Source organism: Rhinopithecus bieti, unplaced genomic scaffold, assembly GCF_001698545.2.
Source record: "Rhinopithecus bieti isolate Rb0 unplaced genomic scaffold, ASM169854v2 scaffold_23748, whole genome shotgun sequence".
Taxonomy (NCBI): Eukaryota; Metazoa; Chordata; class Mammalia; order Primates; family Cercopithecidae; genus Rhinopithecus; species Rhinopithecus bieti.
The window spans coordinates 2,482,484-2,501,622 of record NW_016811596.1 but is presented as its reverse complement, the minus strand read 5'-3'; the positions used below and the strand labels follow the sequence as shown (position 1 = coordinate 2,501,622).

The 19,139-nt window shown below is 46.0% G+C and overlaps 2 protein-coding genes across 5 annotated transcripts in view; one reads left to right on the top strand and one right to left on the bottom strand.

Annotated features, from left to right (window-relative positions):
* LOC108543641 (ovostatin homolog 2) overlaps positions 1-8,328 on the bottom strand; it is a 111,031-nt gene extending 102,703 nt beyond the window's left edge. The window contains exon 1 of the mRNA XM_017894241.1: positions 8,248-8,328. Coding sequence (XP_017749730.1) covers positions 8,248-8,294 — 47 coding nt within the window. The 5' untranslated portion in view covers positions 8,295-8,328. The remainder of the gene's footprint in view (positions 1-8,247) is intronic.
* The window catches only part of DDX11 (DEAD/H-box helicase 11), a 30,145-nt gene continuing 19,309 nt past the window's right edge, over positions 8,304-19,139 (top strand). Inside the window, exons 1-5 of one of the 4 annotated variants that reach the window (XM_017894272.1) lie at positions 8,304-9,134; positions 13,452-13,599; positions 17,553-17,801; positions 18,322-18,408; positions 18,708-18,865. In XM_017894272.1, the coding sequence (XP_017749761.1) occupies positions 9,127-9,134; positions 13,452-13,599; positions 17,553-17,801; positions 18,322-18,408; positions 18,708-18,865 (650 nt within the window). In that variant the 5' untranslated portion in view covers positions 8,304-9,126. The remainder of the gene's footprint in view (positions 9,135-13,451; positions 13,600-17,552; positions 17,802-18,321; positions 18,409-18,707; positions 18,866-19,139) is intronic. The other 3 variants (XM_017894271.1, XM_017894269.1, XM_017894270.1) reach the window with 3 other exon arrangements.

Below are 19,139 nucleotides of genomic sequence, written 5' to 3'. Positions count from 1 at the left end.
TTCTACCTGTGCATAAGTATGGGATGCATTTCCATTTGTTTGTGTTATCTACAATTTTTTCAGGGGGTGTTTTATAGTTTGTCTTGCAGAGATCTTTCACCACTTTGATTAGGTATATTCCTAAGTTTTTTTTTTTTAAGCTGTTGTAAAAGGTGTGGAGTTCTTGATTTGATTCTCAGCTTAGTCACTGTTGGTGTATAGCAGTGCTACTGATTTGTGTACATTGATCTTGTATCCTGAAACTTTACTGAATTCATTTATCAGATATAGGAGCTTTTTGGATGAGTCTTTAGGGTTTTCTAGGTATACGATCATATCATCAACAAACAGCAACAGTCTGACTTCCTCTTTACCAATTGGGATCCCCTTTATTTCATTCTCTTGTCTAATTGTGCTAGCTAGGACTTCCAGTACTATGCTGAATAGAAATGGTGAAAGTGGGTATCCTTATGTTGCTCCAGTTCTCAAAGGAAATGCTTTCCACTTTTCCCTGTTTAGTATGTTGGCTATGGGTCTGTCATGGATGGCTTCTCTTACCTTAAGTTTGTCCCCTCCACGCTAATTTTGCTGAGGGTCTTGATAATAAAGAAATGTTGGATTCGTATCAAATGCTTTTTCTGTGTCTGTTGACATAGATTTTTGCTTTTACATCTGTTTAGGTGGTGTATCACACTTACTAACTCATATATTTTCAGGGGTGGGGACAGATTCTTGCTTTGTCACCCAGTCTGGAGTACAAAGGTGTGATCTTGGCTCATTGCAACCTCCACCTCCTGGGTTAAAAGGATATTCATACCTCAGACCCACAAGTAGCAGGGATTGCAGGTGTGTGCCACCATGCCCAACTAATTTATTCGTATTTTTAGTAGAGTCAGGGTTTTGCCATGTTGGCCAGGCTGGTCTCGAACTCCTGGCCTCAAGTGATCCACCCGCCCTGTCTTCCCAATGTGCTAGAATTACAGGCGTGAGCCACTGTGCCTGGCCTGACTTGTGTATGTTAAATCAACTCTGAATCCCTGGTATGGAGCCCACTTGATCATGGTGTATTATCTTTTTGATACGCTGTTGAATTTGGTTAGCTAGTATTTTGTTGAGGATTTTTGCACTGATGTTCATAAGGGATATTTATAAATATGTGTATGAAAAGTTTCTGGAACTTGTTTGTTTCCCACTGATATGCTGGTTCTGACGGATCTACTGCATTCCCAGTAGTGTTCCATGATATTGATATTCTAGAGTTTATAAATCATTTCCCATGTAGATGAACACTGAAGTTGTTCAAAGTATGTTACTATTCAAGTAACACAGCATGAACTTTTTCTATTTTTATATTAAGTTCTGGGGTACATGTGCAGGATGTGCAGGTTTGTTAAACAGGTAAATGTGTGCCATGGTCATTTGCTACACCTATCAACACATCACCTAGGTATTAAGTCCAGCACGCATTAGTTATTTTTCCTGACGCTGTCCCTCCCCCTGTCCCCCAGAACATTTGAAATATGCCTCCTTATACACAATTGTGGAGGTTTCTCTGGGCTAGGTACCAAAAAGTAGACTTTTATCATGCATTCTAAACTTAACAGAGTGTGAAGTAAAATCATATTATAACTTTCTACCCTGTCTTAACATTCATTCCAATCACTGTCCTTCCCAATTACAGGCTTTTGATGGCCAATATTTTAGTTCTATCTAGCTCAGAAATTAGAGGCTGTATTAGTTCGTTCTCACACTGCTATGAAGAGACTGGGTAATTTATAAAGGAAAGAGGTCTAATTGACTCAGTTCTGCATGGTTTCTGCGTGGCTGGGGAGGCAGGAAACTTACAATCATGATGGAAGGTGAAGAGAAAGCAAGGCACCTTCTTCGCAAGGCAGCAGGTGGAAGAATTGCTAGCAAGAGCAGGGAAATCCCCCTTATAAAACCATTAGACCTCGTGAGAACTCACTATCATGCGAACAGCATGGAGGAAACCGCCCTCATGATCCAATTACCTCCACTTGATCACTCCCTTGACACCTGGGATTAGGGGGATTACAATTCAAGATGAGATTTTGGGTGGGGACACAGCCAAACCATTATCAGAGGCTATGACTGCTATCATTTCATACAAACTGTTTAGATTTACATACAGTCTTACATTTCTTGTTGCATGTCTGACCATCCCATGGGGCCCACTTCATCGCAGAGTCATCTTTTAAAAGTTTCTTTAGTGCTCTTATCTTGATGGTGTGCTCCCTTAGTTTTTGTTTGAAATGTTTTCTTATTGTCATTCTTGAAAGATCACTGTACTGGTGACTCAGTTCTAGAGTGACAATTGTTTTCCCTTGGCACTTTGAAGATATCATACAATGTGGTTTTCTGGCTTTCTTTGTTGGTGTTAAGAAGCCTGGAGTCATTCTAATTTTTGTTCCTTTGTAGGTGATCTTTTTTCTCTAGGTGGTTTAAGATTTTTTTTTCTTTTAATTGATTTATTTTTATTTTAAGTTTATTGGTACATGTGCAAGCTTGTTACGTAGGGAAACATGTGTCATGGGGGTTTGTTGTACAGATTATTTCATCACCCAGGTACTAAGCCTAGTACCCAATAGTTATTCTCCCTGGTTCTCCTCCTCCCACCCTCCACCATTTGATAGGCCCCAGTGTGTGTTGTTCCCCTCCATGTGTCCATTTGTTCTCATCATTTAGCTCCCACTTATAAGCGAGATCAAGCAGTATTTGGTTTTCTGTTCCGGTGTTAGCTAAGTATAATCGACACTAGTTCCATCCATGTCCCTGAAAAATACACGATCTTGTTTTCTGATGGCTGCAAAGATTTTCAGCTGTGTTTTCAGTGCTCTACAGAAGTATAGAGAATGGTGTCACAAACTCCCATGTGCCCATTCCCCACCACAGCAACTCACACCACCCGTGTTTTTCTGTCTCCTTACCTACATTGTCTTCCTGCCAGGATTATTGTGAATCAGATCCCAGACTTCTTATTGTTTCATCTATAAATATTTTGGTGCATATTTCTAAAATTCTTTTAAAATTGGAATATTTTTAAAAATTGTAGTGGACAAATTATAGAGTAAAATGCAAACTAGGCACAAATTTCTAAGATAAAGGAGATTCCAAGATTGTATAGAATAGAAAGGGCCTGAGCAACTCATCCAGACACCAGAGATTGCCAGTTCACTCTCATTTACCCATCCTAACTTCCAGCCCTACCCGTTTCAGAGGCTGAGCCATTTGTCCCAGGTCACATAGAGAATGATTGGGAACGTAGGAGAATCTCCAATTCAGGGCTCTTCCCACAGCCCGTGTTCCCTACACTGTTCTTGAATGTTCCCAAAGTCCTAAGAAAGAAAAGAGGTAGGGAGTGGGCATTGTGGCTACAGAGAAAGAGGAGTCGATATTTCCAACGTATATCAGAAGCAAAACTTGAACTCACCATTCACAGCCTTCCTTAGCACCAATAGCCAAACACCAATACCTGTGTTTTATACAGAATGCACTTCTGCCGACTCCCACTCTTGCTGTTTACACAAATTTGTTTCTGAATTACTGAAAACCTCCTGTGTGCCAGGTGATTCTCTAAGCCCTGGGGATGCTGCACTGAATTAAGCTGATGTCCCTGGCTTCGTGCAACTTACATTCTTTTTTTTTTTTTTTTTTTGAGGTGGAGTCTCGCTCTGTTGCCCGGGCTGGAGTGCAGTGGCCGGATCTCAGCTCACTGCAAGCTCCGCCTTCCGGGTTCACGCCATTCTCCTGCCTCAGCCTCCTGAGTAGCTGAAGTTACAGGCATCTGCCACCACACCCTGCTAATTTTTTTGTATTTTTAGTAGAGACGGGGTTTCTCCATGTTGGTCAGGCTGGTCTCGAACTCCTGATCTTAGGTGATCCACCTGCCTAGGCCTCCCAAAGTGCTGGGATTACAGGCGTGAGCCACCGTGCCTGGCCCAAATGTGGACATTTCTTAAAGGTCATTCTCTGTTCCTCATTTGTTTTTCAAAAAATTGTAATAAAATATACACAATAAAATGTACCATCTTAACCCTGTTCAAATGTACACTTCATTCATGTTAAGCACATTCACATTGTTGTGTAACCAATCTCCAGAACTTTTCCTCTTATAAAACTGAAGTTCTTATACCCATAAAACAATTCCCTATTTGCCCCTCTTCCAGCTCCTGACAATCACTCTTCTACTTTCTGTCTCTATGAATTTGACTACTCTAGCAATCTCATGTAAGTGGAATCATACAGTATTTGTCTTTTGACTGGCTTTTTCATTGAGTATAATGTGATGGTTAATTTTATGTGTCAACTTGGCTGAGCCATCATACCCACACATTTGGCCAACATTATTCTGGGTGTTTCTGTGAAGGTGTTTTTTTTTTTTTATGAGATTAACATTTAAATCAATGAACTCTAAGTAAACTAGATTAGCCTCTGTAATGTGGGTGGACCTCATCCAATTAGGTGAAGACCTTACTGGAGCAAAGACTGACCTCTCCTGAACAAGGAGTTGTGCCAGCAGACTGCCTTTGGACTTGAACTGTAACTCTTCCCTAGGTCTCCAGCCTGCCAGCCAATACAATCAGATTTTCATTCACCAATCCTCCACAACTGCAAGAGCTAATTCCTTAAACCTCTTTTTATCTCTGGGTAGACACAGACACACACACACACACACCCCCACACACACACCCTGCTGGTTCTGTTTCTCTGGAGAACACTAATAAAAATAATAGCCTCGGGGCTCATCCATGTGGTAGCCTGTGTCAGAACTTCCTTCCGAGACTGAGTCATATTCTGTTGTATGTATACACCACACTTTATCCATCCATCTATCGGTAGACACGTGGGTTGCTTCTACCTTTTGGCTGTTGCGAATAATGCTGTTATAAACAAGGGTGTACAAAAGTCTCTTCAAGACACTGCTTTTACTTCTGTTGGTTATATATCCAGACGTGAAATTGCTGGATCATATGGCAATTCTATTTTTAATTTTTTTCCATCGTGGCTATACCATTTTACATTCCCACCAGCCATGTACAAAAGTTCTAATTTCTCTATATCCTTGCCATCATTTATTTTTTGTTTTGTTCCTTTTGGGGTTTTTGAGGTTCTTTCCTTCTTTCTTTCTTTTTGATTTTTGTTTTGTTGAGACTGGGTCTTGCTGTGTCACTCAGACTGTAGTGCAACGGTGCCGTTATGACTCACTACAGCCTTGAACTCCTGGGCTCACACAATCCTCCTACCTCAGCCTCCTGGGTAGCTGGGACTACAAGTGTGTGTCACCATTCCCCTGTAATATTTTTTAAAATTTTTTGTAGAGGTCTGGTCTCACTATGTTAGCCAGGATGGTCTTGAACACAAGTGATCCTCTCGCCTCAGCTTCCCAAAGTGCTGGAATTGCAAGTATAAGCCACTGTGCCTGGCTCTGTGTGTGTGTGTGTGTGTGTGTGTGTGTGTATGTGTAATAGTAGCTATCCTAACGGGTTGCAGTGGTACCTCATTGTGGCTTTGAGTTGCATTTTCCCAATGACTGGGATGTCGAGCATCTTTTCACGTGCCTGTGGGCCATTTGCACATCATTTTTGGAGAAATATCTATTTAAGTATTTTGCCCATTTTTTAATCAGATTGTTTTCATGTTGCTGAGATATAGAAGTTCTTTATATATTCTGGTTATTAACCCCTTGTCAGATAGATGATTTACAAATACTTGCTCCCATTCTGTAGGTTGCCTTTTCGCTCTGTTGATCTTGTCCTTCAATGCACAGAAGTTCTAGCTTTTGTTGTTGTCCAGTTCATCTATTTGTATGTTATTTTACAAATCCCTCAACTCATCATCAATATTTTTATTTTTGCTGCCTGTGCTTTTGGTGTCATAACCAAGGAATCATTGCCAAATGCAACGTCATAAAGTATTTCCCCTCTGTTTTATTCCACCAGTTTTATAGTTTTACAGCTTGCTTTTAACTTTACTGTTTAACTTCATTTTAACTTTAGAAAATCAATTTTAAGTTAATTTGGATATATCGTATAAGACAAGGATCCTACTTCATTCTTTTATATGTGGATACCTCTTTCCTTTTGGAAACTTCCTTTCAGCAATCTTACTACCTCCATAGCTTTAGTTTAGATGTTTTTGTTGTTTCCCAGGGGTGATCAAATCCATATATCCAGATTTTACCACCTTCCTGAGTTCTACTCCCCCATTTTAAACACTACTGAAAATTTAGTTTGACTAAGTATATCAACCTATTATGTGAAGAAATAATATGTCCCACCCCACTATGGTGTGGCTTAATGAGCTAAAGTAATAAATCAAGATAGACATAATAATCCAAGAAACTAGGGTTCAGAGAAGCAAATATGATTAGGGTACATCTTGCACTGTTCCAGAGTGAGGCATGTGGGGCCTTGGGGACAGAACAATATGGTCTCTAATGATGTTTCCTCTTATAGCACAGGCACATTTCATGAGTCTTTCCCACTACTAGGTGTTACAGTTTGGATATGGTTTGTTTGGCTCCACTAAGTCTCATGTTGAAATCTGATTTCCAGTGTTAGAGGTGGCATCCGGTGGGCGATGTTTGGACCATGAGGGTACATCCCTCATGAAAGGCTTGCTGCCACTATGGCAGGAGTGACTTGAGTTCTCACTCTCAGCTCCCGAGAGAATTGCTTGTTGAAAACAAACTTGCACGTTCTACACGCTCTCTTTCTAGAAGAGGATCTTAGGAAATTTATAATAAAAGCAGAGGAATGCTGAAACCAAACCCAATTCATATCGGTAATAGCTACCATTTGTTAAGCTTCCACAATGACATGTTAGATGTTAAGCCTTTTATGTTACCAGGACTATCTCATTTATCTCCTAAGAATTCTAGAACATAAGTTCTATTATTATCTTTATTTCATTCATGAGAAAAGCAGAGACTCAGAAGGCTTAAGTCATACGCCAAGGTCATCCAGCTAGTTAAATGGTGGAGTTGGGAATCTGGATCCAGGCAGTCAGACTTTTAATTAGAACATGTACTTAAAATTAGCAAGAAGGAATGAGAACAACAACAACAACAACAACAAAACATTAAAAAATGCTGGCTGAAGAAAACTAAAACAATGTACAATATTTAGCTGTGAGATCACTAGCAGTGAAGGCAAAGAAGAATGCGTAATGGGTTTCTATAGCTCTCACTGTCCGGTTATAGAAAATATTTCTACATTAGTACAAGAACTTTTCTTCCTAGCCCTGAGTTTTGAGAGGAGTTTATGAAGGTCTCTGAGTTCATTCAATCAATGGCATCATCTAAGGCTGTTTAATAATAAATGCCGAGGTAGTCCACATAAGGAACTTTTGCCTTTACCTTTGAGACAAAGCCCAGGGCCTCATGTTAGGAGTACAGCTCTCTAAATATAAGCCTCCAGGGAGGATGGAGGGACACAATCCAGATTTACAGCCTGGTGGGAACGGCCTTTGTCCTCTCCATGTCTATTGCCACTCTTGAGGTACTGCTTGCTTCTGGTCTCCCCACCAAACCATCCTTCACACTGCTTCCAGCTTAATATTTCCAAGACATTGCATTTGCAAATCCACTCCTCTGTTTAAAAAGGTTTCAGTGACTTGCAACTTGTCTAAAGTGTGAAGTCTAAATTTATTAGCTTGTTGTTTAAAGCCTTCTACAACCAGACCCCGAGCGACCTTCACGTCCTATCACTTTCTATTCCTCCAATGGTGCTTCTTAAACTGGACGACTCATATCCTAGGAGTGTGGCTGTGTGGGATGGTGTTTGAAGCAATAGGGTAAAAAACCTAGTGTACCTTCTATTCTAGAGATGTCAATTTACCAGACAACAGTTATTTTAAAACTCTGTTTTATGCAAAACAAACACAGATGTTATAGGGTAGAATGCAACATTTTTATGGGCCTGTGAGCCACCTGTACATCTTCTTTGCAGAAAAGTGTATTTAAGTACTCTGCCCATGAATTCTAAACTTAAAACTAAGACTTCAAAGACCCTCTAAGGATTCTGCTGGCTACATCCCAAGACCCTGAAGGGTATTACTTCTTCGCCCTCTCCAAACTGCCCAGTAAGGAAGCAGGTGACAAAAAAAAACTGACCCTGGAATCACCTTTTGTAAATTCCCACCTCCAAGCTTTTTGACAGCTTGTTAACACTGGCTCCTCTCCCCAGAGGCCTTTCCTTCAAGTCCCAGCAACTCCCCCTGACCCTGCTGGGAAGGCGCACCAATTACCTGTCATTCCAGGAAAGCTCGTAGCATAAGATGCTCCCATTGATCATCTGCCAGAACCAGACTTTCTGAAAAGTTCTTAAAGACCAGCTAGTCCAATCCCTCACTGAATAAAGGAGAAGCAAAGTCCAGGGAGGTGAGGTGATGCGTTGTCCTCCTAATTAGCAGGTAAGCTCCAGGCAGGGCTGGGTCTTCCGGGCTCTCTGCAAGGTCGTGCCCCGCAGGGGGCAGAAACGATTTCATCAACTCGTCATCTAGACGGCCTTTCACTGACACTGTCTCTCCGCGTGGAGGAGCCGCTGGGATACGCAGTGCAGGTGTCGTCCGTTTCAGAGGTAAAATAACCGAGCTGCGGATCTCCAGAGGCCGACTAGAGCCGGGACCAGAAGACAGGTTTCCCGTTTCGGGGACAGCGCCCGTCCCTGGGCGTTGGAACATCGGCTGATGTTTCATCTGGTCAGGCAACTGTCCAGCGCTTCGTATACCTGGCGCTAATCGGCGGGGATTAATCACACACCCGGCAGCTGGCGGAAAGCAGCGGGAGGAGGAACCGAGCCCTGAGGTTGAGATCCAAGTTCCGAGCGCGCAAACCACGCCCCTCCGGATTACGGCGGCTGCGTGTTCGCGCGCGTCCTGGAGTGCGCATGCGCAGCGGCGGGGGTTGTTCCGGCAGCCTTTCATTGACGGGAGCCGCCAGTTTCAAATGCAGCCGTGTTTGCCCCGACTCCCTGGGCCTGGCTTTCAGCGCAGCAATTCTGCCGGCGAAGAAGGTGAGCGCAGTGCTGCGTGGCGGCAGAGCTGAGGACGAGGAACAGCGGGACAAGGGAGGGCGACTTTGGTGAAATCGCAAACTAGGCGTCTGTTCCGGCGCGGGACCCCTGTATGCAAAGGTGGGTGGCCAGTTCGGAGCGGGAAATCATTCCGGAAGTGGAGGGCGGGGCCAGCGTGATTGACAGGCGGGAACCCTGTGCGGGGACTGGGCAGACCTACGAAGGTTGTGCCTGCGGTGGAACTGGGCGGGGCCCAGGAGTCGGTATTAACAGCAGCCACGCGTTTGGTTCTTACTTTTGGCCCAGCTATGTTGAGCTTTCATGGATTATCTAACGTAGATAAGACACTGCAGCAGTGAGTGAGCACTGTGATCCACCTGTCGCTTACAGATGCAGAAACTGAGTCCCAGAGATACTAACTTTAGCAAGGATACAGCTGGGATCCTAAACTTGGCAATCTGAGCCCAGAGCCAATAAAGTTAAGGGCTCCATGGCTCTAGCTTCCCTTAGGGCCGGAATCGAGGCGGAGCAGGGTACAGTACAGAGGCCAGGGATAAGTGCAGTTGACCAGATTGTTGACGGAAATGTCATAAACGTGGACTGAAATGCTAATAGGCCGCTGGTTGGGTTCCACACAGGGTGCGAGCTCAGGATGCAGGTGGGAGGGGAGACAGGGCCAGAGCAAGGTGGGAATGTGGGTTTTGTGGGCCAGGCCGTCCTCCAGCTGGTGGAGCACCAGAGCACTGCAGTGTGTGGCCCTGGCTTAACAGCAGTGCGGAAAAGCTTTTCTCTTGGGGCTGTGGTGCTTTCCAGGTGTGTGAAGTTAAAACATTTTAGGGCCATATGGTAGGTAGTACCTGCCACATAGTTGTTTTGGTCAGCCCCGGCTGCCATAACAAAAGACCATAAACTGGGTGGCTTCGACACAGAAATGTGTTTTCTCACAGTCCCAGAGGCTTGGGACGTCCAAGATCAATGTGGGGAGGACACAATTGAGCCCATAGCAATAGTCTGTACTCAGTAATGAGTGATAATTGGGGACCGAAGAAAATGAACCCTTTAAGAACTAACTTGGGCCGGGTGCGGTGGCTCACGCCTGTAATCCCAGCACTTTGGGAGGCTGAGGCGGGTGGATCACGAGGTCAGGAGATCGAGACCATCCTGGCTAACCCGGTGAAACCCCGTCCCTACTAAAAATACAAAAAAATTAGCCGGGCGTGGTAGCCGGTGCCTGTAGTCCCAGCTACTCGGGAGGCTGAGGCAGGAGAATGGCGTGAACCTGGGAGGCAGAGCTTGCAGTGAGCCGAGGTCGCGCCACTGCACTCCAGCCTGGGCGACAGAGGAAGACTCCGTCTCAAAAAAAAATAAAATAAAAGAAAGAAAAGAACCAGTATGTTCCTGAAGTGCTTTCACAACTCTTAGCTCGTTTAATGAGCATGAGATTTACTGTCCTGGTGTGTGCCTTGGCACTGGGAGGTCATGGTTGTCCGCTGTCCACACAGCCAACCTGAAGAGGGCTGAACAAGTCACTGCAAATGTTTTCAATCTGGCTTAGTGAATCCGTTTTACTCAGATTTATCTAAATCTCTATGATTTAGCCTGTGCTGCTTCTGGAATAATGAGATCCATAATTACCACTGACGGGGAAATGAAATAATACTTCATGTTTCTTCTGTATTGTTGAGTATTGTCATTCTAAGAGTTTGGTAACCAAGTCTGTCTTTTTTATCCCATTTACCCTGGTGGGAGGAAAAGTGAGGAGATACAAAGCTTCAGGTGCCGTGGCCGTCTGGCAGGTGTGGTTCAAATCCTGAGTTCAAGCACTTGCTGAGTGACCTTGGGCAAGTCACTTAAGTTTACTGAGTCTCAGTTTCTTTCTTTATGAAATAGAGCTTATAAAAATACTGACCACACAGGCTTGTTGTGGGGTTATGTGAAAACGGTTCGAAACCATTAAAGAACTGGCCATTTAACTAGATAGGTATTGAAGTCATGGGACCTCCATTACCCAGCCTTGGAACAGAAACCTTTACTTATACAGCCCGCATGTCTGGCTGGCTACTCATTCGTTCATCACATTTTTGTTGAATGCCTATGAGGTGTTGAAGCACCTCGTTCTGAGTCCTGGAGCCAGAGAAGAACAAGATAGACAAGTTTTCTGTATTTATGGAACTTACATTCCAGTGAGAAAGAATAGATAGGTTCAGATGGTCCCAAGAGCTATGAATAAGTTAAATACAGAGTAATGTGACTTTTAAAAAGTGACTTAGAGCAAGCTAGGAGTTGAGGAGTGGGGGTGGTGTTTGACCACTGTCCAGTGGCCAGACAGCCGGAGAGCCTTCTCTGAGGAGGTGAGCCTGAGCCGAGGCCTGGATGTTGAGGACTCCTCCTTTTCCAGGCCAAGGGGCGCAGCATATGCAAGACCCGAACTGAGTAGATGAGGCTGGGAGCCTGACCGGTATCAGGCTGACCAGTGTTCTGTCTGGAGAGGAGCTAATGGTCAGCTTTTTCTCTTGGGATTCAGAACAGGGAGACACCAAGACTTTTTATTTGGCAGTGGGAGCCAAAGCTGAAAGGTCCAGGGACTGACGAGGCCACGTGCAAGCTCAAGTGTGGGGTAAGCAGAAACCGAGTGCGCCGAGGGAGTGAGATTGTGGCGTGTCCGGCACCTGGCTGAGCAGGAGAGTGAAGCCCGTGGGTGTGTGTTGCTGGTGACGTTCCTGGAGCTGTCTTGAAGTCTGAGCTACCTTGGCGGTTTAGTCTGCTTCTGTTTTTGGCTTTCCCAGATAGTTTCAATTCTTACTCTCAGTTTGTGAACGTCCCTTCAGTGAACCTCCCTTTACTTATGCTGGATATCTCTTGCAACCGGATGAGCTTCACTAAAGCACAGTCATTTGGACCTGGATTCGAATCCCTGGTTTTCCACTTTTTAGCTGTGACTTTGCGCAATTAATTTCTATAAGAATCGTTATCCGATAGCTGTATCCTTATAGTGTTGTACAGATTAAATGAGATGTGAAAAGCAAAAGACCGTGTAGAGTGTTTAACACGTAGCAGATACTCAAAATTTGTTAGGTACCGTTCTTCCCCTTCCTTCATGTGTTAAAGCTTTTTTAGTCCATACCCGTCTCTCGGGATTGAATTGTCATAGTGTTTTTTAATTACCCTTCTTGTAATTATTCCTCTACCTCTGTAGTCATGTTTTTCTTTTTTCATTTTTTCTTGTCCCCAGAATGTCTGACAAAACAGCCAGATACACCTCTGTAAAGACAGAGCGTAAAATAGTGCTAGTTCTGTGAGTTCTCTCTTCTTGTGCAAATCCATAAACTGCCACCAATCTGTAGTGATGTTAATTGCCCCTAAACCGAAGAGCATCGTGGCAACTACCTTTCCCCTCGTAAACATAGTGACACTATCACTACTCTTATTAAGGCCAAAGTTATAAAGATGGGCTCTCGATCTATTAATATTAATAAAATAGGTTTGGGACTTACTAACATTTGTGCTTAGAAGAGACAGACCTGGCAAATAGCTTGGAGAAGTGAATTCTAAAGAGAGAGGTGTGGGAACCAGGATGGAAGAGTCAGGCCTTCAGATGGTGATTCAAGGAAGAAAGGAGAGATAAACACTATCTCAGAGATAATTAGGTTCAGAAGAGGAGAAAAAAAAGATGACGTCGACGTGGAGCAGAGTTTTTCTTAGACCTTAGCCTAGCAAGGAAAGAGAAATGCCTGGTCTCAGTACTGGAAAGCTGTTCCAGCCAGAGCTCCGTGACTGTGAAGAGAGCTCTTCTGTCTGGAGCCAAACAGAAAGTTCATACGTCTTGAGGCCAGAAAAATTAGTAGGAGGCGACTCTGGCTGGTGCTGGAAATGGAGGCTAGGATGAACTAAGGAGCAAACTAAAGATACTTATAAGGATGTGTACGTTAACTTGCGCCATCCAAACAAGCTGTGCTCATGGTCCTCTGCCTGTAAGTCATGATTTTCCAGGACTTCACAATGGGATAAAGTGAAGTCACTTCGGCTTGTGAATGTGCACTGCAGAGAAGTGGGAGAAGAAAGTAATTATAAGCAACACCCTAGATCCTAGGGGTGCTCGTCTTTGAGAAGAGAGCTCTAAGCCTTTTGTAGAGGCATTAGAAAGGTGTCGGAGCCACGGTGAAATGGCAGGGGAGATTCGGTTTAGGGGCTTTCGTGGTCTGCATTCTGCTCGAGTCATTCGTTACATGTCGCTAGGTAGATCGCGTGATTCTGGTATGGCCTCATGCAGACCTGCGAAGGACGGAAAGAACATGGTCTCTGCTTCCCAGAAAAATGTACAACCCAAGGAGAAATTTGGTAACAAGTGTGGAAACGGCTCGTAGATACTGCTGCAGATTTCAAGCCACTTCTTCCTGGACCATGAGAGAGCTAACATGTTGTATTTATTTTTCCTAGGTCCATGGCTAATGAAACACAGAAAGTTGGTACCATCCATTTTCCTTTTCCCTTCACGCCCTATTCCATCCAGGAAGACTTCATGGCAGAGCTTTACCGGGTTTTGGAGGCTGGCAAGATTGGGATATTTGAGAGTCCAACCGGCACTGTGAGTATGAATAGTGAGAGATACTGATAAAGACAACGTAACGGCAGCCGTGCTAGCTTTTCCTGTTTGCCTGTCCGGAGATTTTCATAGTTTGAAGTTGGGCAGAGTAGTCTCAGTTTATCTTTCTGGGTAATAGTCACTTACTCTATTAAAGTTTTTTTTTTTTTTTTTTTTTTTGTGAGACGGCGTCTCGCTCTGTCGCCCAGGCTGGAGAGCAGTGGCGCGATCTCAGCTCACTGCAAGCTCCACCTCCCGGGTTCACACCATTCTTCTGCCTCAGCCCCCCAGTAGCTGGGACTACAGGTGCCCGCCACCAAGCCCAGCTAATTTTTTTTTTTGTATTTTTAACAGAGACGGGGTTTCACTGTGTTAGCCAAGATGATCTCTATCTCCTGACCTTGTGATCCGCCCGCCTCGGCCTCCCAAAGTGCTGGGATTACAGGCGTGAGCCACCGCGCCCGGCCTAAAGTCTTAAACATAGTTCCATGGTCCGAGAAAAATTAGGCTGAAGTCATTGGTGCCTTCCTATTATGGTAGATGATACGGCTTTCTTACAAACTCTTTTCCCTCTCTTTCCCCATCCTTCAAATGTAATTCTAAGTTTTAGTCTCTGCTGAGTGAACCAGTGTGTTATTACATTTTGAGCATAATTTTGTCTTGAACAATATGTCTTAATACTCTGTTTTTTCAGAGTTAATAAGTGCCTTTTTTAAGTTAGTTCAGTTTTTAATATACCTATGCCAGTTCCTCCCACATCATCCAGTGGCCTCTCAGTACAATTTTCCATACAGAAAATTCCTGTCTTAGTCGGCCAGGACTGCCATAGTAAAATACCATAGACCGGGTGACTTAACAGGATTTTATTTCTCACCATTCTGGAGGCTGGAAAGTTGAAGATCAAGGTTCTGGCAGGGTTCTGGTTCTGGGGAGGGGGTCCCTTCCTGGCTTGCAGATGGCTGCCTTCTTGCTGTGGAACAAGCAAAAAAGAGGAGGAGAAAAACAGATCTTTGGTGTCTTTCTCTTTTATGAGGACGAGGGCTGTTCCCTTACTGCTGCTCCCTTATGACCTCCTTTACCCTTAAAGGCCGGATCTGTAGTAAAGTCCCATGGCGCGATTGGGATTTCAACATATGTTTGTTAAGATGGGGAGTCTCACTGTGTGGCCCAGGCTGGTCTCGAACTCAAGCGATCCTAGCCTCTCAAGTAGCTAGTGGCTGGCAAGATCCGAGATTACGGGTGCACACCACCATACACAGCTTCTTTTGTTTTGTTTTTGTTCTTGGAAAACATTTTTTTTAACATGCATTTTGGTGGGGATACAATTTAATCCACAGCAGTGACCAATTCCATTTTTACCGTGGAGCCCTCCTGGAATCCTCTGTCCTTTCCCTGTCATTTGAATTAGTTACTCCTCAGACTGACTTGACAGATTTCAGCATGAGTGTTGCTGGGGACAGACAGCCGCACCCACACCACAGCAGGGTATATGTCCATTTGGAGGCTTTCCTCAAACGTCTGGCGGCCCTGGACTGCCTGTGTATGCTGAAGAACAGGGTACAGAAAGACTGAGTCTGCAGGGCAGGCTGGCTGTGGCTGCCAGGCTGGGCTCCTTTGTTGGGGGCCTTCAGTTGCCAGCATATCTGTGGGATTTTCCCTAGAGTCTTCGGTCTTCCCTCTAAGCTCTGGCCCAGCAGGTACAAGGGCTGAAATCTGACAGCCAGTCTTCCTAGAGGTAGTCTGGGGAAGAGGCTCCAGGTGGAGAGTCCCCCTCAGTGCCTGCTTTCAGCCTGGGCCTCCTCCCCTTCCCCCTTGCCTCCTCACTCTGCCTGTTGCCTCCAGGGCTCTCCTAGCTCAGCTTCCCCTGAGAGCCCACTTCCTGTCTTCTGCAAGGAGCAGGAGCAGGGATTGCAACCTGGGGATCTAATTGTTCTTGAAAAGAATTTCAATCCGTCCCTTTGTTTTCAGTGACCTGCCTTTCCTATCACTTCCTGAGTCTTTCTGAGAGTGAATAGGGGAAGTCTCTGGGGACACTTGGGCTTGAGTGTCTCTGCCAAATCACTTCCATGTCTCTGTCTTCTTTCCCTCTCTCCTAAAACATATTACTCCTTCCACTTTCTTTGTTTTTGTGGGTGTAAGCCTCCATATTACTTTGGTTAATTTTAGTGTGCTTTGGGACACAGATGAGTGCATGTTCATTCTGCCTTGTTTATTTTAATTTTAGAGACAGGGTGTCGCTCTGCTGCCCAGGGCAGAGTGCAGTGTTAAGATCATGGTTCACTGCATGGATCATTCGACCTTCTGGTGTCCAGTGATCCTCCCACCTCAGCTTCCTGAGCAGCTGGGACTATAGGTGTGCACCATCACACCTGGCTAATTTTTTAACTTACAGAAATGAGATCTCACTATGCTGCTCAGGCCGGTGGTCTTAAACCCCTGGGCTCAAGCAGTCCTCCTGCCTTGGCCTCCCATAGTGCTGGGATTACAGGCATGAGTCACTGCACCTGACCCCTTTCACCTTGTTTAGCCTGACAACCCATTTTTCTCCCTCTCAAGTCTTTCCATCTCAGTCTTCTGCACTCCAGGCTTCCGCGTCTTCTTCCTCTGCTCAGTCAGAGCTTCCTCGAGGCTCTGACTCCTGTGCTGCACTGCTGCCCCAACCCTGGTCAAACTAGGTATTTCACCCCGCCCCGGATCCTCTGAGATCCCCTCTGGGTTCAGCAGGCTGGAAGAGCTGACTGCCTGGAGCAGAAGGCATGGGCTCCTCCAGAGACTCCCCTGAGCTGAGTCCCCCTGTGGATACCAGGGCCACCTCCTTGTGGTGCTCCCTGAAGGGTCCTCTCCGGAAGAACTGTATTGGTTCCCTGGAGCTGCCAGAGGAAAGCTTCACACACTGGGGCTTAAACAACAGAAACTGACGTCCCACGGCGCTGGAGGCTGGAGACTGAGATCAAGGTGTCCGCATGCCTGGTCCCTTCTGAGGGTCGCGAGGAAAAGATGTCTTCAGGCCCCTTTCCTTGGCTTATAGGTGGCGTCTTCTTGGGTGTCGTCACATCACCTGCCTTCTGTGCATGTGTGCATCCACGTGTCCCCTTTCTAATAAGGATATTCACCCTTCAGGCTGGGGCCCGTCCTAATAGTCTCATCTTAACTGATTACATTTGCGATGGTCCTATTTCCAGTAAGGCCACATTCTGAGACACTGGGGATTAGGACTTCAACATAGGAATTTAGAGGAATACAATTCAATCAAGCTCACGGAAAATTCTGGTCGTAAGTCAAGAGTAGTGTTTTCCAGTTTGTGTGCGGAGGCGCACACATAGTCCCAGCCACTTGGGAGGCTGAGGCCAGAGAATTGTGTGAGCCCAGGAGTTCCATACCAGCCTGGGCAACACAGCAAGACCTCCTCTCAAAAACAGACAGAGAGAGTGGTGTCCTCTAGGGTGATTAGTTTGCTTTAAAAAATAAAAAAAATAAAAAAACATGTAAACCTTGGCCCTCGTGACTAATCATCCTGTATCCGCACAGGAGCTGCATGAAGGCTGAGTGGCTGCTAGGCTCCGCGTTGGCAAGTGCATGGGATTTCTTGCTTAGCTTTTGGGGGCCTTAATTCTTTTGGGGGGCTTTTTGTCTAATGTCTCACCTTCTAATTATGTGCGATATTTACATATAATCTGATAAACTGCTTTAAATTTGTTTTCAGAACAGTGAGCTGGATAATTAAAGAAGCTCTTTCCTGCTGCTTGGGCCCAGTTTTCATTTCTTCCTTCTTTTCTGTTTTTCCTGGCTATTCTAATGCTAATTTCCTTCCTTTCCTTTCCTTTCCTAGGCTGGTCTTACAGCATCCTCTCATATGTACAGCCAGACCTTCTTTCAAGCTTTTATTAAAATGGGGAAAGGTCATGTGGGAAGCTTTGTTGTTTTCCTGTTTCTGAAGATCATTTTTCTTTCTGCAGGGAAAGTCCTTAAGTCTTATTTGTGGAGCCCTCTCCTGGCTCCGTGACTTTGAACAGAAGAAGCGTGAAGAAGAGGCACGACTCCTTGAAACGGGAACTGGCCCCTTACATGATGAGAAAGACGAATCCCTGTGTCTGTTGTCTTCCTGCGAAGGGGCTGCAGCCACCCCGAGGCCTGCTGGAGAGCCAGCCTGGGTTACTCAGTTTGTGCAGAAGAAAGAAGAGAGGGACCTGGTGGATCGACTGAAGGTGAGACCAGGGGTATCCAGAAGTGGGAGTGATGGAGGAAACATGGCTTCAGCAATTGTTCTGGGGCGATTCCGAGACTCAGGTAGTGTGTGTTCCTCTGCTGTTGCCGTGCCTCTCAGCTCTTCCATCAGCTCCTTGTGTCGACGGTGCTGCCCTGCTGCTATCTTTTTTGAGCTGGAGGTCAGCAGGCCTTCTCCACACAAGGAACTGTTGGTTCCCATTTATTACTCACCTGGGAAAGGACCTGTTCATCGCCATTGGCAACATGGTTCAATGGCTGCAAATGGATCTGATGGAGAGCGTGTGGCTTTGGGAGGAGTGTGCAGCCTTCCGCAGTGAGCAGTGAGGCTGGGACCTGCAGGGTTGAGGTCCCGGGAGTGGATGCGGCAGCTCTTGAGTGCTGGCTGGGGAAGGAGAGCTGCCCCAGGTGAGGAGGCACCGGGCTGAGCGGCCCAGACTCCTTAGGAGAGGCCTGGTTTAGGGCTTCCTGGTGATTTTCCTTCATGTCTGCCTCCTTTAGGCGGAGCAGGCCAGGAGGAAGCAGCGAGAAGAACGCCTGCAGCGGCTGCAGCACAGGGCGCAGTTCAAATATGCAGCCAAGCGCCTGGTGAGCCTCATTTCTTGGGGGGCAGGATTTTATGTCCAGGCAGGGTCGCTCTGCTTGGAGGCTCATGGATGCGTGGCCAGGGGCTCAGTCTCCCCTCCATAATCCTCACTGGCCATGTGCTTCCGTACAGGAGCTGGGCTGTGAGCGGTTGAGGCGTGGATCCTGCGAGTAGACCTCTCTCCAGCCAGGCAGCCAGGCCCATGTGAATGGGCGTGGTGTGCTTTGTATCTGGCACGTGGGAGGTGGGTACTGGTGCTGAGACTTCTTCCTCCCTCCCCACCTCCACTACTCCTGTCCAGAGGCAGGAAGAAGAAGAAACGGAGCATCTCCTCCGCCTCAGCAGAGAGATGCTAGAGACAGGCCTGGGGGCTGAGCGGCCGGAGCAGCTGGAGTCTGGGGAGGAGGAGCTGGTCGTTGCCGAATACGAGAGCGATGAGGAGAAAAAGGCGGCGAGCGGGTGAGACAGAGGCGGCAGCGCTACCGTGCCCCAGGCCAGGGCACACTCTTGAAGACAGCTCTTTCCCTCATGCCACAGACGCCATGAAGCACCTGGTGAGAGGCAGGGTGGCCTCTGCCCTCTGCTCTAAGCCGGGTCCTTCCTAGGATCCATGACTGCCAATGGCAGTGAGGACAGTCACTGGGCTGGCCTGTGTCCTCTCAGCTGTCCTCATGGCAGCTCAGGCAGGGCAGGAACATTTGGGTCTGTGCCTTATACACAAGGAGTCTCCGGC